A 23229-nucleotide genomic window follows, 5' to 3' on the forward strand; every position below is an offset into this window, starting at 1 on the left:
GGTATGGTGATATTCTAGATTTTATCGTAGATAGTGATTTCACATGTATATATTTTGTTCTCCTTTGAAATATATTCATTTTGTACAGTCTTTGGTAGGGGCAATAAATTTTATAACCTAAAAACTTTACAGGTTAAAGCAAAAATTAGCAAATTAAGCTCTACAACTTTGTTTAAGGTATTGAGTGAAAAATTTGAAACTACAAGAGACAGTGATCACTCAGGAGAGTTGTTCAATAAAGTAATTTTTTATTATATTTCAGACATAAAAGTGTAAAGACTTATAATGAACACCTTTGTACCAATAACCAAGCTTAGGAAATAAAACGTTTCACATACAGATGAAATATATTGTATATCCCTTTCTGATTGCATTTCCTTTCTATCACAGAGGTAACCACAATCACAAATTTGGTGATTATCCTTGCAATTTATATCTTTATATTTTTGCCTGTATGTATATATTCCTAAGCAGTATGTACTGTTACTTTGCATTCTGTAAAGTAATATATAAATGATAGTACCTGGTATGTGTTTTTCCAGAGATAGTTTTTGCTAAACATTATTCCTTTAATAAACACTTTTTCCTGAAGTTTTCTAGTTTTTAATTTGTTTTGAGATAATTTAGAATTGCATGTTGAAGCTTTTCTTTTCTTTTTTAAGCAATCTCTACACCCAGTGTGGGCTCAAACTACAACCCTGAGATCAAGAGTCACATGCTTCACCAACTGAGCCAACCAGGCGCCCACTGAAGCATTTTTTATGGCGGCTGCTCTAATCTTTGTCAGATTTATCGCTATATTGGCATCAGTAATTGCCTTTTCTTGTTTGGGTTGTGACTTTTCTTGTCCTTGGTATGAATGATTTTTTTATTATATCCTGGAAATTTGGAATATTAAGTGTTGAGACCTTGGATCCTATTTAAGTTTTTTATTTTTTATTTTATTTTATTTTATTTTTTATTTCAGCAGGCGGTCACCCTGTTTATGTTTAGGGCATCGTCCCTGGCTTTCTTTTCTGGGCTGTGGTTCCAATGATAGTATAGGATTCAGAGCCTGTAGAGTGCTATTCTGGTCCATCTCACTCACCTGGCACCATCAGGGCTCCTGCTTGCTTGTGCTGATGCTGCCCGCAGGGGTGGAGTGCACTTTCCCAGGCAGGTCCTGCTAGGAGGAGTGTGGGAGATGCCAGGCTATGGGACAGTGAGTGCTTCCCTGAGACTGTTGTCTGGGCTACGCTGTGCCTACCTAATCACGCTGGTATTGTCTGAGGGAGTGGAAGGCGCTTTCCTGGGCTCTCGGTGGTGGGTGGAGGATGCTGAGCATGTGGGATGGAGTGTTTTCCAGGGCCCTCTCTCTAGGTCATCTGGTGCTGACAGGCTTCTTCCTCTATCTCTGCCAGTGCCCCTGAGGGAGAGAAGCGTGTACCTGGGCCTCCTTCTGCCTCCGGTGGTAGAGGTGGGGATCTTTTACCACTGGGTAGAGGCCCAAGAGATGGGTCTCCTTCTACTGCTGAGTGGAGGGCCAGGAAACACTGAGCTTCTGGTGTAGGCAGAGCAGGCCAGCCAGGTATGGCCTGGAGATGTGTTCCCTGTTAGGTCTCGGATTAGCTGCCTCTTTCCTGGGCCTTTTCCTAGCTAGTCCTAGAGCTTTTTTTTTTTTTTTTGTCTTTGCCTTTCGGTGGTTCTGAGCTGTGTGCCTCTCCAGTGCCCAGTCTGGGATATATGGGAGACAAAAGAAATCCCAGGGAATCCCCTGCCATGTTGTTCCTCAAGTCCCAAGGTCCCTAGCCCATCTGCTTTCCTCGTTCTACCTTTCAGAGTCCTGTTATGGTTGTCTGTGATTATTTCCAGAATTTCCCTCTCCCTCCGCCCCCTCCAAAAGGAAAAAGAATGAATCCAACATCTTTGTAACAATAGAGGTAAGACATGTTTTTGGTAGAATGTCTCTAGTTCACCTAAGTTCAATCAGCTAATAGATTAAATACTAATTGAGATTAATTACAAGCAGTATACATCTCCCAACACTAAAAAAGAGTATTTGGTCAGTGAGTTGATTTGATGAATATTTATTTTTCCCCTTACATATATTCCTTTGACATTGTGTATATATGTATGTGTATCTATCTATCATCTATCTATCCATCTTTATTTTCTGAACTAGAGTCTGGGTGTGTTTCTTCATTTTATGCCTCAAAAAGTATTTCTACATTATTTATAATATGTAGATAATAACATCACTGTGCATTAACATTAAATTAACATCCACTTAATGTGGATGTAACATCCACTTAATTTCTTAATCCAGTTTAGGTAGATTTAGATGGTTCAAAATTGCAAGGAGAAAAACAATTTATTTTGGAAGATTGCACATTTTTGTAAGTTTCTAAAACACTGAAACTTTTAATAAGTTTTATATTTGAAGAATTATTGTGATGATTCACTTATTAATTCATGAATCTAATGATATAACCATCAAATACTTTTTGACTGCCATTCTATCTTCACATGTTTAATTTGTGGGGGAGGTCTAAAATTTGGATCCCAATTGTATTCTGGTGATAACAACTTAGTGGGTTTATTGATAAACAAATATTTGTTTAGGTAATGTTCATATGCACTCTTAAGTCCACTTCTGGCATCATTTTGAACTCCTTTTTTATATTCTTCAATGAAGGCTAAAACTTCATAGGGTGTGCCACCAAAAATTGCACCATGGTAATAGAAATCTCCCTCTCCAAAAGGGATGAAAGCTGCTGAGTTAGGGCTTCTCTCATAAGGGAAATTTTTGCCATGTCCAAAATACCACCATGCATGGAGTTGAGCTACGGACTTGCCCAGGGCTTCTACACCAAAGTCATTCTTGAAGATCTGGTTTACAGTCATACTGAAGAGAAAGTCAACTTCGTACTGGATGTGTTCTAGGATGTATATATTCAAGTTCCTCATGTATATGTAATTCAGGTCTTTCCACACATGTTGTCTGAGTACAATACATAGTTTAAATGTTCGAAGGGGACCTAACTCTATGGGAGGTAGTTTGGAGAAGTCCTCCATCAAGATGTAAAAGATAACATTGTAGCCACTCATGAAGTGTTTATTAGCAGACTGGATGAACTGTTGCAGGTACTGATCTACAAACCTGTGAAACAGGAAAAACAAAACACTATTTTGAAAACTCATCAGGAGAATTCACGTCACTTAAGCATGCTGTCTAACACATGTGTCGTTGTTGCTAAAGAACTACCAGGAGGTAGGAGCAGAGAAGTTGGGTCTAGAGCTTAACTATGTTGGTTAATGAAAGAGGAGGTAGTGAGCTTGGGGGCCTGAGAAGAGCCATAAAGTTGTTTCAGAAGAAAGGAAAAGAGAGCTAAATGGATATTAATAAAAAGATTCCTAAGTCATGTAAAGGACTCCCAGCCATGGCTGGAGAAAATAACCACTATAAATAATTGTGCAGGTCAGCCAGAAATCATGATTAGGGTTAATTATGAGTAACTCTTTGGATGTAGAGAGTTCATGGGTGCTTATCCACGTTTTTTCCAAAATAAAAAAGGATGAATGTTAGTAGCACCTACTTTCCAGAAGCAAACACAGCCAGGCCTATGGTAATGTTCAGCCTTTTGTAATACTTCTCCAGGACTTGTCTATTGTAAGTTCCTTCCCATATGATTGGCGCAAACCAATCAGTTGTTGTTTTTACATCAGGACGTTTTCTGTTGAACAAACATGAAACAAATTAAGCTACCACCTTATCATGACAACAGAAGTTGTGGTCCAAGTGATAATAGCTAATGATTACAAAGTACTTACTAAGTGCCAGGCACGGTAATTAAGTGCTTTACAGTCTTTACTTAATCCTTGCAATGTCCTACAATATAAGTACCATTCTTATCTCTATTTTTCATACGAGGAAACGTGAGCACAGATTGGTTGAGTCAATTACTTAGTATCCCACAGCTAACAAATGGCAGAGTCAAGATGGAAGATCAACCAGTTGGCTTTCCCAATCTGTGCTTTAATCAGTACACCAAACTGCCTTTTGGGATTTTTTTTTCCCTTGAGTTCTGACTGCAGCTTAAACTAGCAGCCCAGTGTCTAAACATTTCTCTGATTATTGCCTAAAGCAGACAGCACGACTGTCTGCGTTTATCTTCCTTGTCTTCTCTTCCTCCTTTTTGTCCTAGGAGATCTAGAGTGCTTTCTTCCCACCCTTCCTACTGCTCTAGGCCTGTCAGTGCAACCTGGAAGAAAATAAGGTTAATCCAAAAAAGATTAATATTAGGTTTGCTTCTAATAGTAACAGAATAACAGCAGAAGCAGCAGCATTAGTACTAATAAACAAACAAACAAAAAACAAAGCAAACAAACAGAAGTAAAAATAAACAGTTTGGCTGGAGGTGGGGCATTAAACTATTGAAGCAAATTAACACCCTCATTTTGGAAGGAATTGAATACAAAGTGAGAGGCCATTTTGCTTTTGGTGATTATAGGTTTTGTTTACAAATCCAGACCCAGATAAGATAAGATTTGGCAACCCTTAATAGTACATTAATAGGGGCGCCTGGGTGGCTCAGTCGTTGAGCGTCTGCCTTCGGCTCAGATCATGATCCCAGAGTCCTGGGATTGAGCCCCGCATCGGGCTCCCTGCTCTGCGGGGAAGCCTGCTTCTCCCTCTCCCACTCCCCCTCCTTGTGTTCCTTCTCCCGCTTTGTCTCTCTCTGTCAAATAAATAAAATCTTTAAAAAAAAAAAATAGTACATTAATAATAAAAAAATTCTTCAAAAGTACCCTTACTCTTGGGCGCCTGGGTGGCTCAGTTGGTTAAGCGACTGCCTTCGGCTCAGGTCATGATCCTGGAGTCCCGGGATCAGGTCCCGCATAGGGCTCCCTGCTGGCCAGGGAATCTGCTTCTCCCTCTTACCCTACCCCGTCTTGTGCTCTCTCTCTCATTCTCTCTCTCTCTCTCAAATAAATAAATACAATCTTTAAAAAGAAAAGTACCCTTACTCTTACTATTTTAGGGATTTTTTAAACTTCCACATTTATTTATTATACATTTATTTTTAAACCCTTCTTAGAGTTTATAGTTATACACTTCCATTTGACTCACAAGTCTCAAATTCCACCTTAATACTGGCCAGATGTACCCTCATCGCAGTGGTGATGCTTATCAATTAGGCACATCACAGATGCAAATCAGTATCTATTTGAGAAGATGAAAGTGTTTGAAGATTATCCCTCTTTCTTCATTAGATCAGATTAAAGATTTGCTGACAGAACAAAAAGAGTCTCTGAAAGCAGAAGGTGGTTAAAAACTTGTGTTTAGAAATTGTTTGATAAAACAGAAGAGGAAGAGGGAGGAGAGACTTGGAGTCCTTAGATTTCTCTTACAGGTATGGAACTCCTTACCTGGAAGGTAAATGCTGGCCAGAGGGCATTCTCTGCAAAGCAGTTGCTCAGCAATCAGGCGGACAAGATGATCTACCCTCTGGATGGCAACCAGATACCTTGCCCAGTCTCCCTTGTGGCTGGCTTAGTGTCTCTGTATAAAGTGGCCCCAGTTACTTGGAGTCCAATGGAGTTTATGCCCAGGCTCAATGACATGGACATCTCCTTGCTAAGACTGAGCTATATCCAGCGCTGAGTACCCAACTTGTCAACAACAGGGGACAATCGGAGCCCACAGTATGACACCATTTCCCAGGGGGACCGGCCAGCCAGATGGCTGGTTGATTATATTAGACTCCATAAAGAAAGGGACCACACTTTTCCTTCAGGGGAATATTTTATGTTATGGGTAGGGATTTGCTTTTCCTGCCTACAAATCTGTCAGCTTTGTTGACTTGCAGAATATCTTATTCTTTTTCCCAGAATATCTTATTAATTGCCCTTGTATCACACATAACATTGCCTCCATCCAAGGTACTTGTTTCACGGTGAAAGTAATGTAGCAGTTGGCCCACTTCCATAAAGGTCTCTGCTCTATGTGCCTCACTGCCCAGAGGCAGCCGACCTGGTAGAAAGTGGAATAGCCAGGGAAAGTCTCAATTTCAGTGTTAGTTCCAAGATTAATTCCCTGAAAAGGCTGAGGAACTGTTCTATAATAGTACCCCAGTCATGCTTTGAATCAGTGAGCCCTATGAGATACTGTTTCTTCCAAAGCTAACATGCACAGTTCATAAAACAAGGTGGAGGTGGAGACGTTCCTGCTCACAATTACAGCTAATAATTCACTTATGGAATGTTTACTTGCCATTGTTGTGACCTTGGATTCAGTGTGTGTAGTGTTCTCAGTTCCCAAGGGAGGAGGAGTCTTTCCTCTAGGAAGTAAGTCATGGTTCTATGAACCTGATAGCAGGTCACCTGTGGTTCCTTACGCTGCTGAGCTACCGGGCAGAAAATTGCATTACTGCTGTGGAGATCTTGACAGCGGCTCTGTCCATATACAACTACAGCTTCTGTTGGGCAGCCCTTTCCTAGTTCCAGAAATCCCTGGTCTCCAGGGAACACCGTCCCTTCCCTTGTCCCTTTAGGCTGAGGGTAGTCACAGCTTCTTGCTGTTGCAGGCCTCTCGATGCCTCCATATCCTTTGCTGGGTCTCTTCACCTTGTTCATATCTCTGCCAACCATCCCTTCACTGAAGTTACTTCATCTCCGTTGGGTTGTTTCTCTCATACCCTGATAGACTCCATATCCGAGGAGCTTAGAAAATACCTCATGAGGCCTGAGCAGATGGTATTCAGCAGGATACAAAGTGACCTGCTCATGAAGTATATTGCTAACAATGAAAATTTGCGGAAGGAAAGTACACAGGTGAGACTGCTGAAGTGTCATAGTGCTATAGACTATCATAGGTGTGACATAGAAAGAAGCATGATAATGAAGGAGGGAAATCATATATATGGCCTAAGACGTCCACGTTCCTAATAAAGAGACAATAGGTGCTAAAATGAATTAGAAATGATTTCAATGCTAGAAGGTATTACTAAGAGTTGACGAGATGTGATCATGACAATGATATGGGAGAGTATAATTTGTTCAAAAAGTAGTTCTGGAGAGAGAGGGTGGGGGCTCTTCCTGTAAGTCCAGGCTATTTTGATGTATATCTAGTTTTAGGAAACTGAACATGAGTCTAAAAAGTGTAAGAAGCAGAAGTGATGTCATAGAGATAAATGTACCCTGAGCAAACAGAATCATGATAGTACTAGAGAATTTCCAGGGTGTATGTTTCCTACATCTACTCCTGCTCCACAGTATACAATCTTCTACCTCCCTTCTTCCTAGCCACATTGCCATATTAGCAGCCTAATTGGTACCCTTTTCATCTCCAAGCCATATTCATAGAATTCTGTAGATAACATGTGTATAATATGGACATATACATTAAATACACACATATATCCAGGCTTTTAAAATCTTGTTTATTTTGTAATAATGAGATAATGCATACTTTTCTGCAGCTTGTCTTTCTACTCAACACACTTGTGGAAGTCCTTTCCGTTTATCTGGACTAGTTCTCATTCACCCTTTGTAATGGCTGCATAATATTCCAAGGTGTGGACAGTTTGTTTAGCCATTTCCTTAGGAATAGGTTTTCATTTTATTTCTGGGATTTCTGTCCTTATAAAAAGCGATACAAGAAACTTTAATCTCATGTCCTTAGGTATTGTTGCTGTTATTTTTACTGGCTAATCCCAGGAGTAGGATTGCTGTATACCTATGTTCATTTTTAATAGTTGTTACCCGGGGTACCTGGGTGGCACAGTTGGTTAAGCATCCGACTCTTGGTTTCAACTCAGGTTGTGATCTCATGGGTCATGAGATTGAGCCCTGCATGGGGCTCCGTGCTCTGTGAGGAGTCTGCTTGAAGATTCTCTCCCTCTGCCCTTTCCCCCACTTGCTCACACTTGGTCTCAAATAAATACATACATACATACATACAAAAATAAATAAATAAATAAATAAATAAAAGTTTTTTGTTTTTTTTTTAAATTGGTTTGTTACCTAATTACTTTTTTAAAAGGCTACAATACTTCACCTTCCCACCAGCATTTCCCCTATACTATTAGATTGTAGCTTTAAAAAGATTTCAGTTTGATGGGTATAAATAATAGCTCATTTTTACATTATCTTACATTTCTCTGATTTCTAGTGAATTTGAGTATCTTTTTGTATACTTATTGGCTATCTCAGTTTGCTCTAATGTGAGCAAATTATATATAAATATAAAATATATATACATATATATTTTAGAGAGACAGCATCAGCAGTGGGGGAGGGGCAGAGGGAGAGGAAGAGAGAGAATCTCAAGCAGGCTCCATGCTCAGCGCAGAGCCCAATGTGGGGCTCCATCTCATGAACCTGAGAGATCATGACCTGAGCCGAAATTAAGAGTCAGATGCTTGGGGCGCCTGGGTGGCTCAGTCGTTAAGCGTCTGCCTTCGGCTCAGGTCATGGTCCCAGGGTCCTGGGATCGAGCCCCGCATCGGGCTCCCTGCTCAGCGGGAAGCCTGCTTCTCCCTCTCCCACTCCCCCTGCTTGTGCTCTCTCTCTCGCTGTGTCTCTCTCTGTCAAATAACGCTGTGTCTCTCTCTGTCAAATAAATAAATAAAATCTTTAAAAAAAAAAAAAAAGAGTCAGATGCTTAACTGACTGAAGCCACCCAGATGCCCCGAGTTTCATATTTCTGTATTGAATTGTTAATTTTTTTCTCAGCAGTTTATAAAGTTCCTTATATTTCGATAATTATTATCTGTATTACAAATAATTTTTCCCAGATTTTTTGTCTACTAAATTTTTGGTTTTAAACCAAATAAAAGTTAATTTTTTTTATATAGTGAAATATGTCTTTGTAAATAGCTAGTAGGTTTCCAGCATGAATTAAGATTTCCTTCTTGGGCGCCTGGGTGGCTCAGTTGGTTAAGCGACTGCCTTCGGCTCAGGTCATGATCCCGGAGTCCTGGGATCGAGTCCCACATCGGGCTCCCGGCTCAGCGGGGAGCCTGCTTCTCCCTCTGACCCTATCCCCTCTCATGCTGTTTCTCTCTCTCTGTCAAATAAATAAATAAACAAACAAAATCTTAAAAAAAAAAAAAAAAAAGATTTCCTTCTTACCTAGACTTTACATGTTGTCATACTGATTTTCTCACAAAAATTTTTATTGCTCTATTTTTTACAGTTAAGTCTGTAATCTGTCAGGAACTTATCTTTATGCCATAGGAGTAAGGCCCCATTTTTCCCCATACTTAGACTGCAAGTAGTGTCAGTATAATTTATGAAATAATCTATCCTTTCCTCACTGATTTTTAAAATACCGTTTTTGTTGTATATCAACTTTAATGCATACTGTGATCTAATTCTGTATTTACTACTCCTCTCATCCATTCCATGTTGATTTGATCATAATGATGTTTGGATATTTAAGGCAAAAATCCTCTTAACTTTCTTATTTTTCACGCTTTCCTTGGATGTTCTGAGACATTTATTCTTTCATATTTACTTTAAGCTTATGGATTTTTCTGCCTAATAAGAACCAAAAATGAGCTTCTTCCCTGATATCTCAATATTGAAGAGGTCATTTCATTTTAAACTAAAAGCCAGTGTGATGCTTCATAATAAAGCACAATGCCTTCTACCACTATTATTACATTGTTATGAAGGTGCTATCATTTCAAGTAGACAAAAGGTCTCATGTATTTATTTATTCTACAAATATTGAACCTCTACTATAGCTAGGCTTTTTTTTTTTTTTTTCTAGGCACGTTCTCATGGGAGAGGCAGATAATAAATGAGTAAGCAAGCAAATATACAGTGTGTCAAATGTTGATGAGAGCAATGGAAAAAATAAATCTGGATAAGGGAGAAAGGGAATGGGTGTGCTGGTTCATATGGAGTGATTAGAGAAGGCTTCACTGATAACATTTGAGTGGAGTCCAGAGGGAAGTGAAAAAATGAGTCATCTGGCTGTTTGGAGGATGAATGGTCTATGCAGAAAGAACAGCACATGCAAAGATCTCCGGGTGAGAGCATGCTTGGTGGATCCAAAGAACAACAAGGAGCCAGCATGATTGGAGTGGAGTGAGGGAAACAATAGTTGAAGATGAGGTCAAAGATAGATATTGGACAGCTACTTTATAATTTTTTTCATATTTTAAACACTTTGAACTCTTTGGAAAGGCCTCTTACAAGAGTGTTACTTCTTTTTTTTTTCTTTAAAGATTTTATTTATTTATTTGACAGAGAGAGACACAGTGACAGAGGGAACACAAGCAGAGGGAGTGGGGGAGGGAGAAGCAGGCTTCCCGCGGAGCAGGGAGCCCGATGCGGGGCTCGATCCCAGGACCCTGGGATCATGACCTGAGTCGAACGCAGACACTTAACGACTGAGCCACCCAGGCGCCCCAAGAGTGTTACTTCTTAATGTTCATAATAACAACTTAGAAACAGTTCAAGTGCCCATTACTAAGGCAATGGATGAACAAACTGTGGTATATTTCTATAGTCAACTATTACGCAGCCATCAAAATGAAGGATAGTAATACGCAATTTGGATGAATCTTAGCACTCTAATATTAAGGGTCCAACTAAGTCCCTGGAGATCACACACAGCATTATATCCTCTTTATAAAGTTACCAAAACTAAAATTTAAAAATATACTTTTTCCAGAACAGGTAGGGAAGATCTACACTTATATTTAAAAAAAAGAGAAAGCAAGGGGATGATGAAGCAGGATTCAGGATGGAGGTTGTTTCAAGGCAGAGGGTGAAAGAGACAGGATGAGAAAAGGCAGAGCTGGATGTTGAAGTTATTGAATGTAGAAATTCTTGTTTCATTAAATATAAGCAAGCAAGAAAACACACAAATAATAAGAGTGGATCTTGCATAACCTAATGATGAGAGTGAGTTATGAAGCAAAGATTATTATCTAATTCTGTGCACTTCAGGTTATTTTAAAAACATAGATATGAAAAAAGAATTCACAAAACATGAAATACAAATAAAGAACACACATATAAAAGATGTCCAAATTCAATAATAATTACAGAAGTGCAAACTGAATTGAGATATTTTAACTAGCAGTTTTTGCCAACAATAAAATGTTTGATACTACTAGAATAAAATGTAAATTTATAAAACAAATAAAATATCATTCACATTTATCCACTGTAGATTAGAAAAACAAATGGAATAATTATTAAAAGGCAGTTTAGCCACCTGAATAAAAATGTAAAATGTCTACATCTCTTAAACTAATGATGCTACAATAGGCATTTATCATATGGATTAATTCACACAAGAGGGTACAAAAATAATATGTACAAGGATGTTCATCAAAGCATGATTTACAATAGCCCTCAAATTGCAAACGATTCAAAACCAACAGGGAATTGGCTATATAAATTATGGTATACAGCCATAAAATAGAATACTCGATGGCCGTTATAAAGAATGAGATTCTCGGGCGCCTGGGTGGCTCAGTTGGTTGGGCGACTGCCTTCGGCTCAGGTCATGATCCTGGAGTCCCTGGATCGAGTCCCGCATCGGGCTCCCTGTTTGGCGGGGAGTCTGCTTCTCCCTCTGACCCTCCCCCCTCTCATGTGCTCTCTCTCATTCTCTCTCTCTCAAATAAATAAATAAAATCTTTAAAAAAAAAAAAAAAGAATGAGATTCTCCCCTGAGTGTTAATGCCAAAATCAAGAGAAGTCATTAATGGCATTTTCGGGCTGCTACTAAAAAGATTTTTTTTTTCTTTCCACTAGTAAAACCAGGAACATTAAACTAGATAACAGTTTTCTCATTATGGCCCTTAATTGCCTGATTCTTGATAAAGAGACACTAGGTTTATATATAAAAGCCTTAAAAATAAAAACTCCAAGGGGGTGCCTGGGTGTCTCAGTTGGTTAAGCGTCTGCCTTTGGCTCAGGTCATAATCCCAGGATCCTGGGGTAGAGCCCCGTGTCAGGCTCCCTGCTCAGTGGGGAGCCTGCTTCTCCCTCTCCTCCCTGCTCATGCTCTCTCTCGCAATATCTGTCTCTCTCTCAAATAAATAAAATCTTTTTTAAAAATTAAAAGAAAATAAATAAAAACTCCAATGCCTAGAAGCCTCCCAGGATAGGTATAATTTGATGATGGGGAAAAAAAATCTCCCCCATTTAAATTCAGTTTGTTATTATTATTATTATTATTATTATTATTATTATTTGTGTGTGTGCAGAATATTTTGTCTTACTCAGGATTAAACCAGTCTGAGAGCTGAGGTTCTTCTGCTTCATGATCCCTGGTACAAAGAAAAAGTCAAGTTAAGAGTAATCCACTTATTCAGCAAGTAATTATTGTGTCCCTGTAATATGGCAGGCACTGTTTGGCGCTGGTTCTATAACTATGAACATTTAGATCAGCTCCTGCTCTCCAGAAGCCAATAGTCTAGCTGGGAAGACAACAGTAAATAGATAATGACAGTATAGCGTGTTAACTACTAATAGGGGAAAACACATCTCCATGGGAGCATATAAATGAGGCATCCAACCTGCAGGGTTAAGGGAATGTGGGGTTAAGGGAAACTATTTGGAGATGAAATATGTAAACTGGGTCTGGAAGGATAAGGGCTAGTTCAGGAAAGAGGTGTAGGGTGAAGAGGTCATGACCAAAGGTAGGAAGGCAAGGAACAGTATGGTTCTTGAATGGGGGGGGGTATATATTTTAAATTAACAAAGCAGGAAAAATAATGCACATTCAGACAAAAGTACAGATTTATTTAATTCGCTTATCGAGTATTAGCGGCTTACTATGTGACAGATACTTCGTGACATGTTAAAGGGGTTACAGCAAGGATCTACATATTTGTCTTCGATTTTCATTTAAAGTAGGATCCACCTAAGGTTTTGTTTTACTTTTAAGTTAGTTATTTAATTAACAAGGCTATGAAGGAACTTCTCTTTCATAAACTGAGGGTATTTTGTAAAATAAGAATAACTCTAAGTGACTAGTACATTATAGTCTTAAGTTAAAGAATAACTTCAAGTGACTTCCAATTTTCCCTATTCCTAACACTAGGTATAGCTAAAAACCCAGGACATTATATATATATATATATTTTTTTTAAAGATTTTATATATTTATTTATTCATGAGAGACAGAGAGAGAGAGAAGCAGAGGGAGAAGCAGGCTCCCAAGGAGCAGGGAGCCCGATGCGGGACTCGATCCCAGGACCCTGGGATCATGACCTGAGCCGAAGGCAGACGCTTAACCGTCTGAGCCACCCAGGCGCCCAGGACATTATATTTAAAACAAACAAAAGAAGACTCTGAAAGGTGAAGAGAAGAAGGCAGGTCGGGTAGGTGCCCTGGGACTCAAGGATCGACATGGCAGTGAGTTCCCTGGGTTTTCTGCCACATATAGCCCAGATTGGGTACCAGAGAAGCCAGCAACCTGGAGATGCCAATGGGCACAGACGGGGGGTGGGGGAAGAAAAAGAGCCCTGATAAAAGGCTGCTTTTGATAGCTACAGGGCCAGGAAAAGGGCAACCCAGCAAGGCAGAGAACTTGTAGACACTACTCACTGTCCTCCAGCCCAATAATACCACAGAAAAACTGTGGCCTCATATCCATCCCTCCAGCAAAGACCAAGTAGAGAGCCTAGACTTCTACCCTCACCAGACCATAATGAGGATCTCCTCCTTCCCTCACTGGTGTGGAGTTAGAGGAGGTTAATGGGGGCTAAAACTGTCACCACTGCTCAGCCGTTATGGCAGTCCTCCTGGGGTTGTGTCAGTGGAGACCACATGGGGACCCCAAACTCCCATCCCTGCTCATTAGTAATAAGGAGCCCTTCCCCACTGGGTTTTAAGGGAGGCAGAAAATTTCACCCCTCAACTGACAGTAATGAGGTGGTGCCACCCTATTTCCCAGCTGGAACAGTGTTAGAGGATGCCTATGAAAACATTAGATTTAAATAAGATCCAGAGTCTCATAATACCCCAAATTGTCAAAGTTTCAATTAAAAAAAAAATCACTCATCATACCAAGAATCAGAAAGATCTCAACTTGAATGAGAAAGGACAATCTATAGGTGCCAGGATGGCACAGATATTAGAATTATCTGACAAGAACTTTAAAGCAGCTGTTGTAAAAGTTCTTCAGTGAGCAATTACAAACCCTTGAAACACGAAAAAATAGGAAGTCACAGCAAAGAAATAGAAAGTCCTATTAAAGATATGGAAGATATAAAGAAGAACCAAATGGAAATTTTAGAACTTAAAAATATAAAACTGAAATAAAAACTCAAGAAATAGGCTTAACAGCAGAATGGAGAGGATGGAGGACAGAATCAGTGAACTTAAAGACAGAATAACAAATCAGTTAACCTGAACAACAGAGGGAAAAAAACTGGGAAAGAAAAAGAAAAAGCTTCAGGGACATGTAGGACCAAAACAAAAGATCTAACATTCATGTAATTGGAATCCCAAAAGGAAAGAAAGAGGATGGGGCTGAAGTATTAAAAATATGGCTGAACATGCCCCCCAAATTTGGCAAAAGATAAACATACAGATTCAAGAAGCTGAGTGACCCCTAAACAGGATAATCCTAAGGAAAAAAGAATCCATGCTAAGGCACATGATAGCCAAATTTCTGAAAGGTAAAGGTGAAAAGAAAGCTAAAGGTGAAAAGAATCTTGAAAACAGACAGAAAAAAATGATTCACCTATAGGGGAAAAATAATTTGAATGAAAATGGATTTTTTATTAGAAACTATGGATCCAAAAGAAAGTAGAACAATATTTTTCAGGTGCTGTAAGAAAAGAACTGTCATCCAAAATGTCCCCCAGTAGGGGTGCCTGGATGGAGCAGTTGGTTAAGCACCTGACTCTTGGTTTAGTCTTGGGTGGTGATCTCAGGGTTGTGAGATTGAGTGCCTTATCGGGCTCTGCGCTCAGTGGGGAGTAGTGTGCTTGGGATTCTCTCCCTCTCCCTCTACCACTCCCTCTCGTGCTCTCTCTCAAATAAATAAATAAATAAATCTTTTTTTTTTTTTAAGTCCCCCAGTAGGCGAATGGTTAAACAAACTTTGGTATATCCCTCCATGGAATAGTACACAGCAACAAAAAAGGAGTGATTGAGATACACAACAAGGTGGCTGGATTTCAAGAGCATTATCCTGAGTGGAAAAAAAAAGCTCATTTCAATAGATCATATACTGTATGATTCCATTTATAAAACATTCTCAAAGTGACAAAATTATAAAAAAAATAGATTAGTGGTACTAGGGGTTAGAAAGGGTTGAAGAGAGGAGGTTGGGCGTGAGTATAAATGGTAGCCCAGAGGAGATCTTTGTGGTGATGGACTAGTTTTGTATATTGATTGCCATGGCGGTCTATAAATCTACACAAGTGAGAAAATGTTATGTAATTATATACATACATTGTCCCACCATCAATTTCCTGTTTTGTTATTGCATGACAATTATGTAAGATGTAACACTGGGGGAAATTGAGTGAAGGGTACATGTGACTTCTTTACTATCTTTGCAACTTCCTATGAATCTGTAATTATTTCAGAATCAAATATTAAATAATAACTTCAAAAGTGCATCCCATTTTGACATTTCAGAAGTGTTTTTATTTTTTTAAAGATTTTATTTATTTATTTGACAGAGAGAGAGACAGCGAGAGAGGGAACACAAGCAGGGGGAGCGGGAGAGGGAGGAGCAGGCTTCCCACCGAGCAGGGAGCCCGATGTGGGGCTCGATCCCAGGACCCTGGGATCATGACCTGAGCCGAAGGCAGACGCTTAACAGACTGAGCCACGCAGGTGCCCCTCAGAAGTGTTTTTAGCCAAAAATATTTTAATATAGGATTGCTCAGGACTTGTGCTTTTTCAAAATCCAATTTGTCCATGCCTACCTTCATTAAAAATGTATAGTGACAAATGGAGAACTTTAAAAAAAAGTCAATTTTTTTGAGGGTTGGTTTCACTAATTTCTCAGGTCCTACATATGGTCATTGGTAGAAGACACGGTGGGCTACAGAGGGCTATCAATCTACAGAAAAATATCATGCTAGACAGAGATACTTAAACTATAGCAAATGTGAAAAATTTGTCTGGTGTAAGCAGGTGAATGTGGCGAGAGAGCAAAATTTGGAGATGTGCACATACAAATGTCCATACAAACTCACATACAGGTACATACACACGTGCATCAAATATTTCTGAACTGATACCCAAGAAATTTGTCAGTGGTTGTCTCTAGAGAATTCAGTCCAGTTTTCTGATCCTTCTGACTGCCATCACCATTAGAACTCACTTGACTCCAACCAGTTCGCCCTCAATACAGTTTAGAATATTTATAGAGCAAAGATTCTTACCAGCAGAGATTTATCTTCTGTAGGTGGTTCTTTATTCTTTATATAAATGAAAAAAGATATTTTAGTGTTAAATTGGAACAAATGCCTCTTGCAATTGGACTAACAAAAAATCTAGAATTCAAATCCATACATTTGAATTGTTAACCAAACAATTACTAAATACCTGCCATATGCCAGGCGTAACGCTACAGTTCTGGAATACGTAGCAGCCAGTTCTGACTTGGCGTTCCAGTTCTGGAATCCAGGCCTGCAGTGAACTTATGGTCTATTATTTCCTTTTTGACTAAGCCCATTATCTTCAAAAAGATTATAATAATACTATTACAAGTGACAACGAGTCCTTTCTATTAAGGTACAACACCCTAAGAGGGCAAATAACATGTAGAACATGATACCAAAGCAACAGGGTTAATTTTAAAAGACATTAGCTCCCACAATAGAGCTGATTTTCCAGTAGCATTCAGTGACATTGCATCGCTTATTTAAAGAGACCATAAGGAGGAAGGCAGGGAGGAGGGAAGAATTTGAATTTTTCTATGAGAGAATTCTAGCAGGTTAACAGATTCCCAGTACAGCTATGTTTTCTATAGCACGTCATTCCTTTGAGTCTAGTTCCTGTCGGGTGGAACATTGACATCGCTTTAAGCTAAAATGTACCTAAAACAGCCCCCCACATTCTCCATTCTCTATCATCTTGCCTTCTTTCTTCATAGCACTATTATATAAAATACAAAGCTCCTGGCATTATATTACATGTTTCTTTGTTTATCGTCCATCTTTTCCACCTAGAATATAAAGCTGCGTAAGAACAGTCATTTTGTTTGGGTTATTACTGTTTTCCCAGCACCTAGAACAGGACCTGGCACCAAGAAAGTGCTCAATAAATATTTGTGGAATGTTGAAAAGTGAAAGAATGCATTTATAATTTAATTAGTTCCTCAAAGAGGAGATAATCTCTGATTAACGTTTTTCAGACAAAAGTCAGCATTTTAGATCAACTCTGCCAGTCATTAAAGATGGTGATTCATCAGTCTTTTATATTTACCGGGAATGATGCTTAATCAACATCAGCAATAAAACAAATGAAGTTAATAACAGCATTTTCCATTTAGAATTCATTCTCCCCTAGAAAAGAAAAAGTGGGGGGGAGAAAAGGAGTTTTTTTTTTTTTTTTTGGAAAGTAAGAAACAACTTCCTTGCTATCTTCTAATAACTAATTAATTATGGAATCAATTCACGGAAATTTGGCCACCAAGGTGTCTGATTTCTGATTCTAGAATGCTTGGGCTTGGGAAGAAGGCAGACTTAGGGAAACCACCTATTTTGTTTGAAGTGCCTGCAAAAATCTCAGAATGCCGACTGATACTTTTTAGATCAGGTGCAGAGCGTCTGTGAGATTCCTTTTGTATTCCTTTATCAAAGTCTGCCCTGAATGCCTAAAGGAAATTTGGTAAAACTCTCATTCTTTTTCACTTGTGCTTCTGAGAAAAGAAAATGAGGTCTTTATGAAGGTGTTTTTATGCACAGGAATATATTCTTCTCCCAAAGTTGATTTTTATGTATTTTTTCCTCACAAAGGTATTAAGACTAATAATTTATTCAAAGACTATACAATTGGTAACCTAAAAACATATGAGCTCTTTCAAAGGTATATTCTTGTAAACAGTGATTAAAAATCTGAATTAAAGGCATTACACTCTAAAATGGAATATTTGGCTCCAGCCAATGCACTGAGCTTGTGTTGAAAGTGTTAGATAGTATTTTTGTTTACCCATGGGGCGCCTGGCTGGCTCAGTCAGTGGAACATGTGATTCTTGATCTTGGGGTCATCAGTTTGAGCCCTGCATTGGGGGGTAGAGTTTAAGGGGAAAAAAAAGGATTTCTATTGACCAGCATAAATTGGTTTTCAGTAGACATTATCCAAGAACAGGTCCTGCTTTTGGGTTATGTGTTGGAGTAAAATGGAGGTCTCTGATACTTACTTTTTGAACACTTATTTAATGAGCAATATGCTTAGATCTGTACCATCCAACATGGTGGCCATTAGCAACCAGTGACTAGTGAATACTTGAAATGTTTTAGTCCAAACAGTGGAGTTTGAAGACTCATTATGGAAAAAACAATGCAAGATATCTCATTAATGATTGTGTATATTGATGAAATGTTGAAATGAAATTTGGGGGTATGGTGGATTAAATAAAATATATCATTTAAGTGAATTTTATCTGTTTCTTTTTAAACTTTTTCAGTATGGCTCCTAGAATATTTAAAGTTACAAATGTGGTTTGCACTATATTTCTATTGAACAGTTCTTCTGTAGATACTACCAGACTGGGAAGGCTTGAATTTGACACAATTTTAGTGTTCCAGCAATGTGGAATAACCACCTTTTAAACTCAAAACCATTAGAGGGGCACCTGGGTGGCTAAGTCGGTTATGCCTCCGACTCTTGATTTCAGCTCAAGTCATGATCTCAGGGTCCTGGGATAGAGCCCAGAGTCAGGCTCTGCACTCAGTGGGGAGTCTCCTTGGGGATTCTCTCTCTCTCTGCCTCTCCCTCCACATGCACACACACTCTCTCTCATTCTCTCAAATAAATAAATCTTGGGGCGCCTGGGTGGCTCAGTCGTTAAGCATCTGCCTTCAGCTCAGGTCATGATCCCAGGGTCCTGGGATTGAGCCCTGCATCGGGCTCCCTGCTCCGCGGGAAGCCTGCTTCTCCATCTCCCACTCCCCCTGCTTGTGTTCCCTCTCTTGCTGTGTCTCTCTCTGTCAAAAAATAAATAAAATCTTTAAAAAAATAATAATAAATAAATCTTAAAAAAAAAACACACTAGAAATACCCTATGTATGAAGTAAGAGTCCATCTAGTCAGATTATTTTCTGACAGTGTGTCTTCAATGACATTATTATCAAAGGCCAGTAATATATTGAAGTGTCATCTATTTTGTACAATATACTTTTAAGGCCAAGGTTTGGGGATGACCCCTATCTATGATTTTTGCCAGATCATCCAACCTTTCATACGGTTTCTTCCTAAGAGCCTTACCTTTAGTTTTGGTGATGTAAAAAGAAGTCCTAGGTTGTTTCCCAATCATTATATTTTTGGGTCTATATATTAAAAAAAAAATCAGATATTGTAAGATATTCTCCTGGTGTTTGAATCTTTTGCTTGTGGTGATGTCACCAGACTCTTTTGATGATGAAAGCATTTGAAAGTCACAATGATACTGTCATAATGATACATGTGGTTGCCAGTTCTCATTGCTACAGATGGTGGAACTTTGTCCCATTTGAAAAAGGATTTTAAAAAATGGTTTGCTTTTAGTTTCCTTTGTTGTACTTCCTTATCTTTCTTGCTTACTGATTTTTTACTTACAGAAATATATTTTGAATGGTGTGCTGTGTGTGTATATATGTGTAGATGAATGACAAAAAACATGCGCCATCTTGTTCTTCATCCTCTTTTAGGCATTGTCCAATTATCCCAGGTAAAGCTAATCCCTTCTTAGCCTTTCTTAGAATGTTTTACAAGTACTTATTTTTCTGATTATAGAAGTAACACATTTTCACGTTATAAAATTTGTCAAGTGCATAAAAGCACAAACAAGAAAATGGTAATCAAATGTAATCACCCTCTCCTGAGATAATTACTCTTAATTTAAGATAGTATGTACCTTTATTATACCCTTTTAAAAGGGTTTTTCTTATTGAAAAAAAAAAAAGACACACAGATTAAAAATTTCAAACAGAGGAAATGTTATATAATGCTTATCTTCTCCCTCAGCACCAACTCTTGCCATTATCCTATCCCCAGTGACGGCCACTGTCACAGTTTCTTGGGTTTTATTCCATAACTATTCTGTACTTATAAGGACATTTATCTATTTTTAAGTGTATAGTCTCCTTTTCACACATAGCAGCATACTAAAAACAGTCTTCAGTACTTTGAATATCTCACATATCAGTATAGTTTGAAGATCATTCCGTTATGAGATTCCGAAGGAGATCTAGTTCATTCTTTTGCTAGTGAACCTTAGTTTATTATATTATATGTATCATAGTTTATGTAACCAGTTCTCTATTGCGAGACATTTTGGTTGTTTATTGTTTTTGCTGTTATAAGAAATGCCACAGTGTTTCTACTTCCATTTCTACTTGAAAGTGCAAAGTGCTCTATGAGCACAGGTTGAACTAGACTGCAGGGTAAATCTCTAGAAACAGAATTGTTGGGTCAAAGGTTTTACCCATTTCACGTTTAAGTAAATGTTGCCAAATTGTTTTCCATAGGGGTTGTTCCAGTTTAACAGGTACTATCAGTGGGTAAAAGTACCCATTTTCTTACATCCTTATCATTATAAAGTGTGTTGTTAAAATGTTTGGTATTTGAAAATCTGAGCGTCTGAATTGTATCTTAGCATAGCTTTAATTTACATTTGTTTCATTATGGCTGATGTTGAGCATGTTCTTGAATGTTTAAGAGCCGTGGTAATTCCTTCTCTGTAAACTGTCCGTAGCTTTTGTTCATTTTCTATTAGGTCTCTATCTTTTTGCATTTTTTAATAAGCTTTTTATTTTGGCATAATTTTAGATTTAAAGATACAGTCATTAAGACCATATGGTTTTAAGATAGACGAACAGATCATTGGGACAGAATCGGGAGTCCAGAAATAGATCTGTACCTCTATGGACAATTGATTTTTGACAAATAAGAGAAGGCAATTCATTGGTGAAAGGATAGTCTTAAAAAAAAAAAAAAATGGGTCTCGGGGCACTTGGGTGGCTCCGTTGGTTAAGCGTCTGCCTTTGGCTCAGGTCATGATCCCGGGGTCCTGAGATCGAGCCCCACACCGGGCTCCCTGCTCAGCAGGGAGCCTGCTTCTCCCTCTCCCTCTGCCTCTCCCCCATACTTGTGCTCTCTCTCTCTCTCAAATAAATAAACAAAATCTTAAAAAAAAAAAAAATGGGTCTAGGACAATTGGATATCCAAATGCAAAAAGCCCCCAAACAAAACAAAACAAACTTTGATTGGTACTTTGCACCACATTCAAAAATTAACTCAAAATGAAAGACCGACCTAAATGTAACGTCTAAAATAATAAAATGTATAGTAGAAAACATAGGAGAAGAAACAGTTAAGACAATGAAAAGAAAACTGCAGATTGGGAGAAGTTTAGTTAAAAGTGGGCAACATATTTGAACATTTTACAAAACAAAACACACAGAGAAGGCAAATAAGTATATGAAAAAAATCGTATTAGTCTTCAGGCAAACACAAATTAAAACCACAATAATATACCACCACACTCCTATTAGAATGGCTAAAATTAAGAAAACCGGCCATACCAAGTGTTGGTGAGGATAGGAAAAGTAGAACTCTCATATATGGTTGGTGGGAATGTAAAATGACACAACTACTTTGGAAAAGAGTTTGGTAGTTTCTTAATGATTTAAGCACACACTTAACATACAATCCAGCAATTCCACTCCTAGATATTTACCCAAGAGAAATAGAAGCATATGTCCATAAAGAGAGCTGTTCATGACTGCTCATAGTAGCTTTCCCGGGCATAGCCAAAAGGTGGAAACAACAAATGTTCGTCAACAAGTGAATGGATAAACAAACTGTGGTGTGTCCTTGCAGTGGAATAGTACTCAGCACTGATATGTGCCACAACATAAATGAACCTTAAAATAATGATACCGTGAAAGAAGCCAGGCAAGAAAGGGCACATACTGTGTGATACTATTTATATAAAATTCTTAAAGATGCAAAACATTCAAGCTACATAGTAAATGTTTTTATGTTTTATGTGCCCAGAACACCCTTCATTTACAGGGACTCTTAAATTCAAGAAGCAACAGCATCCTTCTGTCCAGTGTAGAAGCTGAAATAGGCAGAAATTTCTTCTCCCTGCCCTTTGCAGCTAAAACGTGGGCACGTGACCTAAACTACCTGGCATGCTAATCAGATTCTCCTACCTGGGACTTTGAACCTTAAGGGGGTTCAATTTGAAATGATCTGTAATAGAGTCAAGAGCTAATGTTAAGGAAGAAGTCTTCAAGGGTATGGAGATCAGCAGGGAGATAATGGTTGGATGGGATGAGGGTGGGTATTCAGATTGTACCTGTGACAGGATCTTATCTGTGTATTTCCTCCCTTTCTCCCTTTCTATTTCTTTTTCAGCGGTTACTTGCTAAGGACTGTGAACAGCTTCCTGTTCTTCTATAGTAAACATTGCTCTCACTCACCACTCTCTGGTCTCCCCTTCCTTTCCAGGGAAGGCTCTACTTTCTAGCCCTTTTGCACTTGGCAGGTGCATGTGATATATCCAGGCTGAGGCACTGAAGAGCCCCTGCATGATTCTCCAGTGTGTCTCTTCCCCTGACCTTGTGATTAGAACTATCACAGATAGTGGACCCTCCATCATTCTGGGTCCCCAAGTGACGATATGGAGCAGAGTTCCTGATCCAACCCTCACTACATATGTAGGGTGAGTGAGAAACTTGTTTTTGGGTTAGGCTGCTGAGATCTGAGGGCTCAGTTTTCTTACCCAACATGGTATTTGACACATTCTTTCCCTGTTTAGATGAATCAGAATCAGTATTAATGCCGTGACAAATTCAGGTTTTGGTACCAGAGAGGGGGTTTGTAGGCAACATAAATGTGGGGAAACAGGGCGAATCTAGAATTGGTTTTCAGGCCTTATTTGAGTCTAAAGTCAATTTTTTAAAAACCGCATTAGTATTCAGAGATAGGTTTCTGGCAGCCTGTGAAATATAGTAGTAACAGTTACCTTGTCTCTGGGCTCCCATGAATGAGGGGCTCATCAAAGGCAAAATACATAATGATGACTCCTGTAACATT

At 38.7% G+C, this 23229-nt stretch overlaps 1 protein-coding gene and 1 long non-coding RNA gene across 2 annotated transcripts in view; one reads left to right on the forward strand and one right to left on the reverse strand.

Moving 5' to 3' along the window:
* LOC118545496 (uncharacterized) overlaps positions 1-23229 on the forward strand; it is an 87250-nt gene that overhangs the window by 27440 nt on the left and 36581 nt on the right. The window lies entirely within an intron of this gene.
* Positions 713-6652, reverse strand: LOC118545490 (glycosyltransferase 6 domain-containing protein 1-like). The gene is made up of 3 exons (XM_078062183.1): positions 6648-6652; positions 3576-3713; positions 713-3139 (listed from the first exon to the last, which is right to left on the reverse strand). The coding sequence occupies exons 1-3, from the start codon at positions 6650-6652 to the stop codon at positions 2473-2475; spliced, it is 810 nt and encodes a 269-aa protein (XP_077918309.1). The 3' UTR covers positions 713-2472.

Source organism: Halichoerus grypus, chromosome 14 (genome assembly GCF_964656455.1).
Source record: "Halichoerus grypus chromosome 14, mHalGry1.hap1.1, whole genome shotgun sequence".
In the NCBI taxonomy this organism is placed as follows: Eukaryota; Metazoa; Chordata; class Mammalia; order Carnivora; family Phocidae; genus Halichoerus; species Halichoerus grypus.

Excerpts from the sequence above, each read along its gene's own strand:
- LOC118545490 (XM_078062183.1), bottom strand. Across the intron at positions 3,140-3,575 it reads GCTGTGTTTGCTTCTGGAAA|GTTTGTAGATCAGTACCTGC; the intron begins GTAGGTGCTACT and ends CCTGTTTCACAG.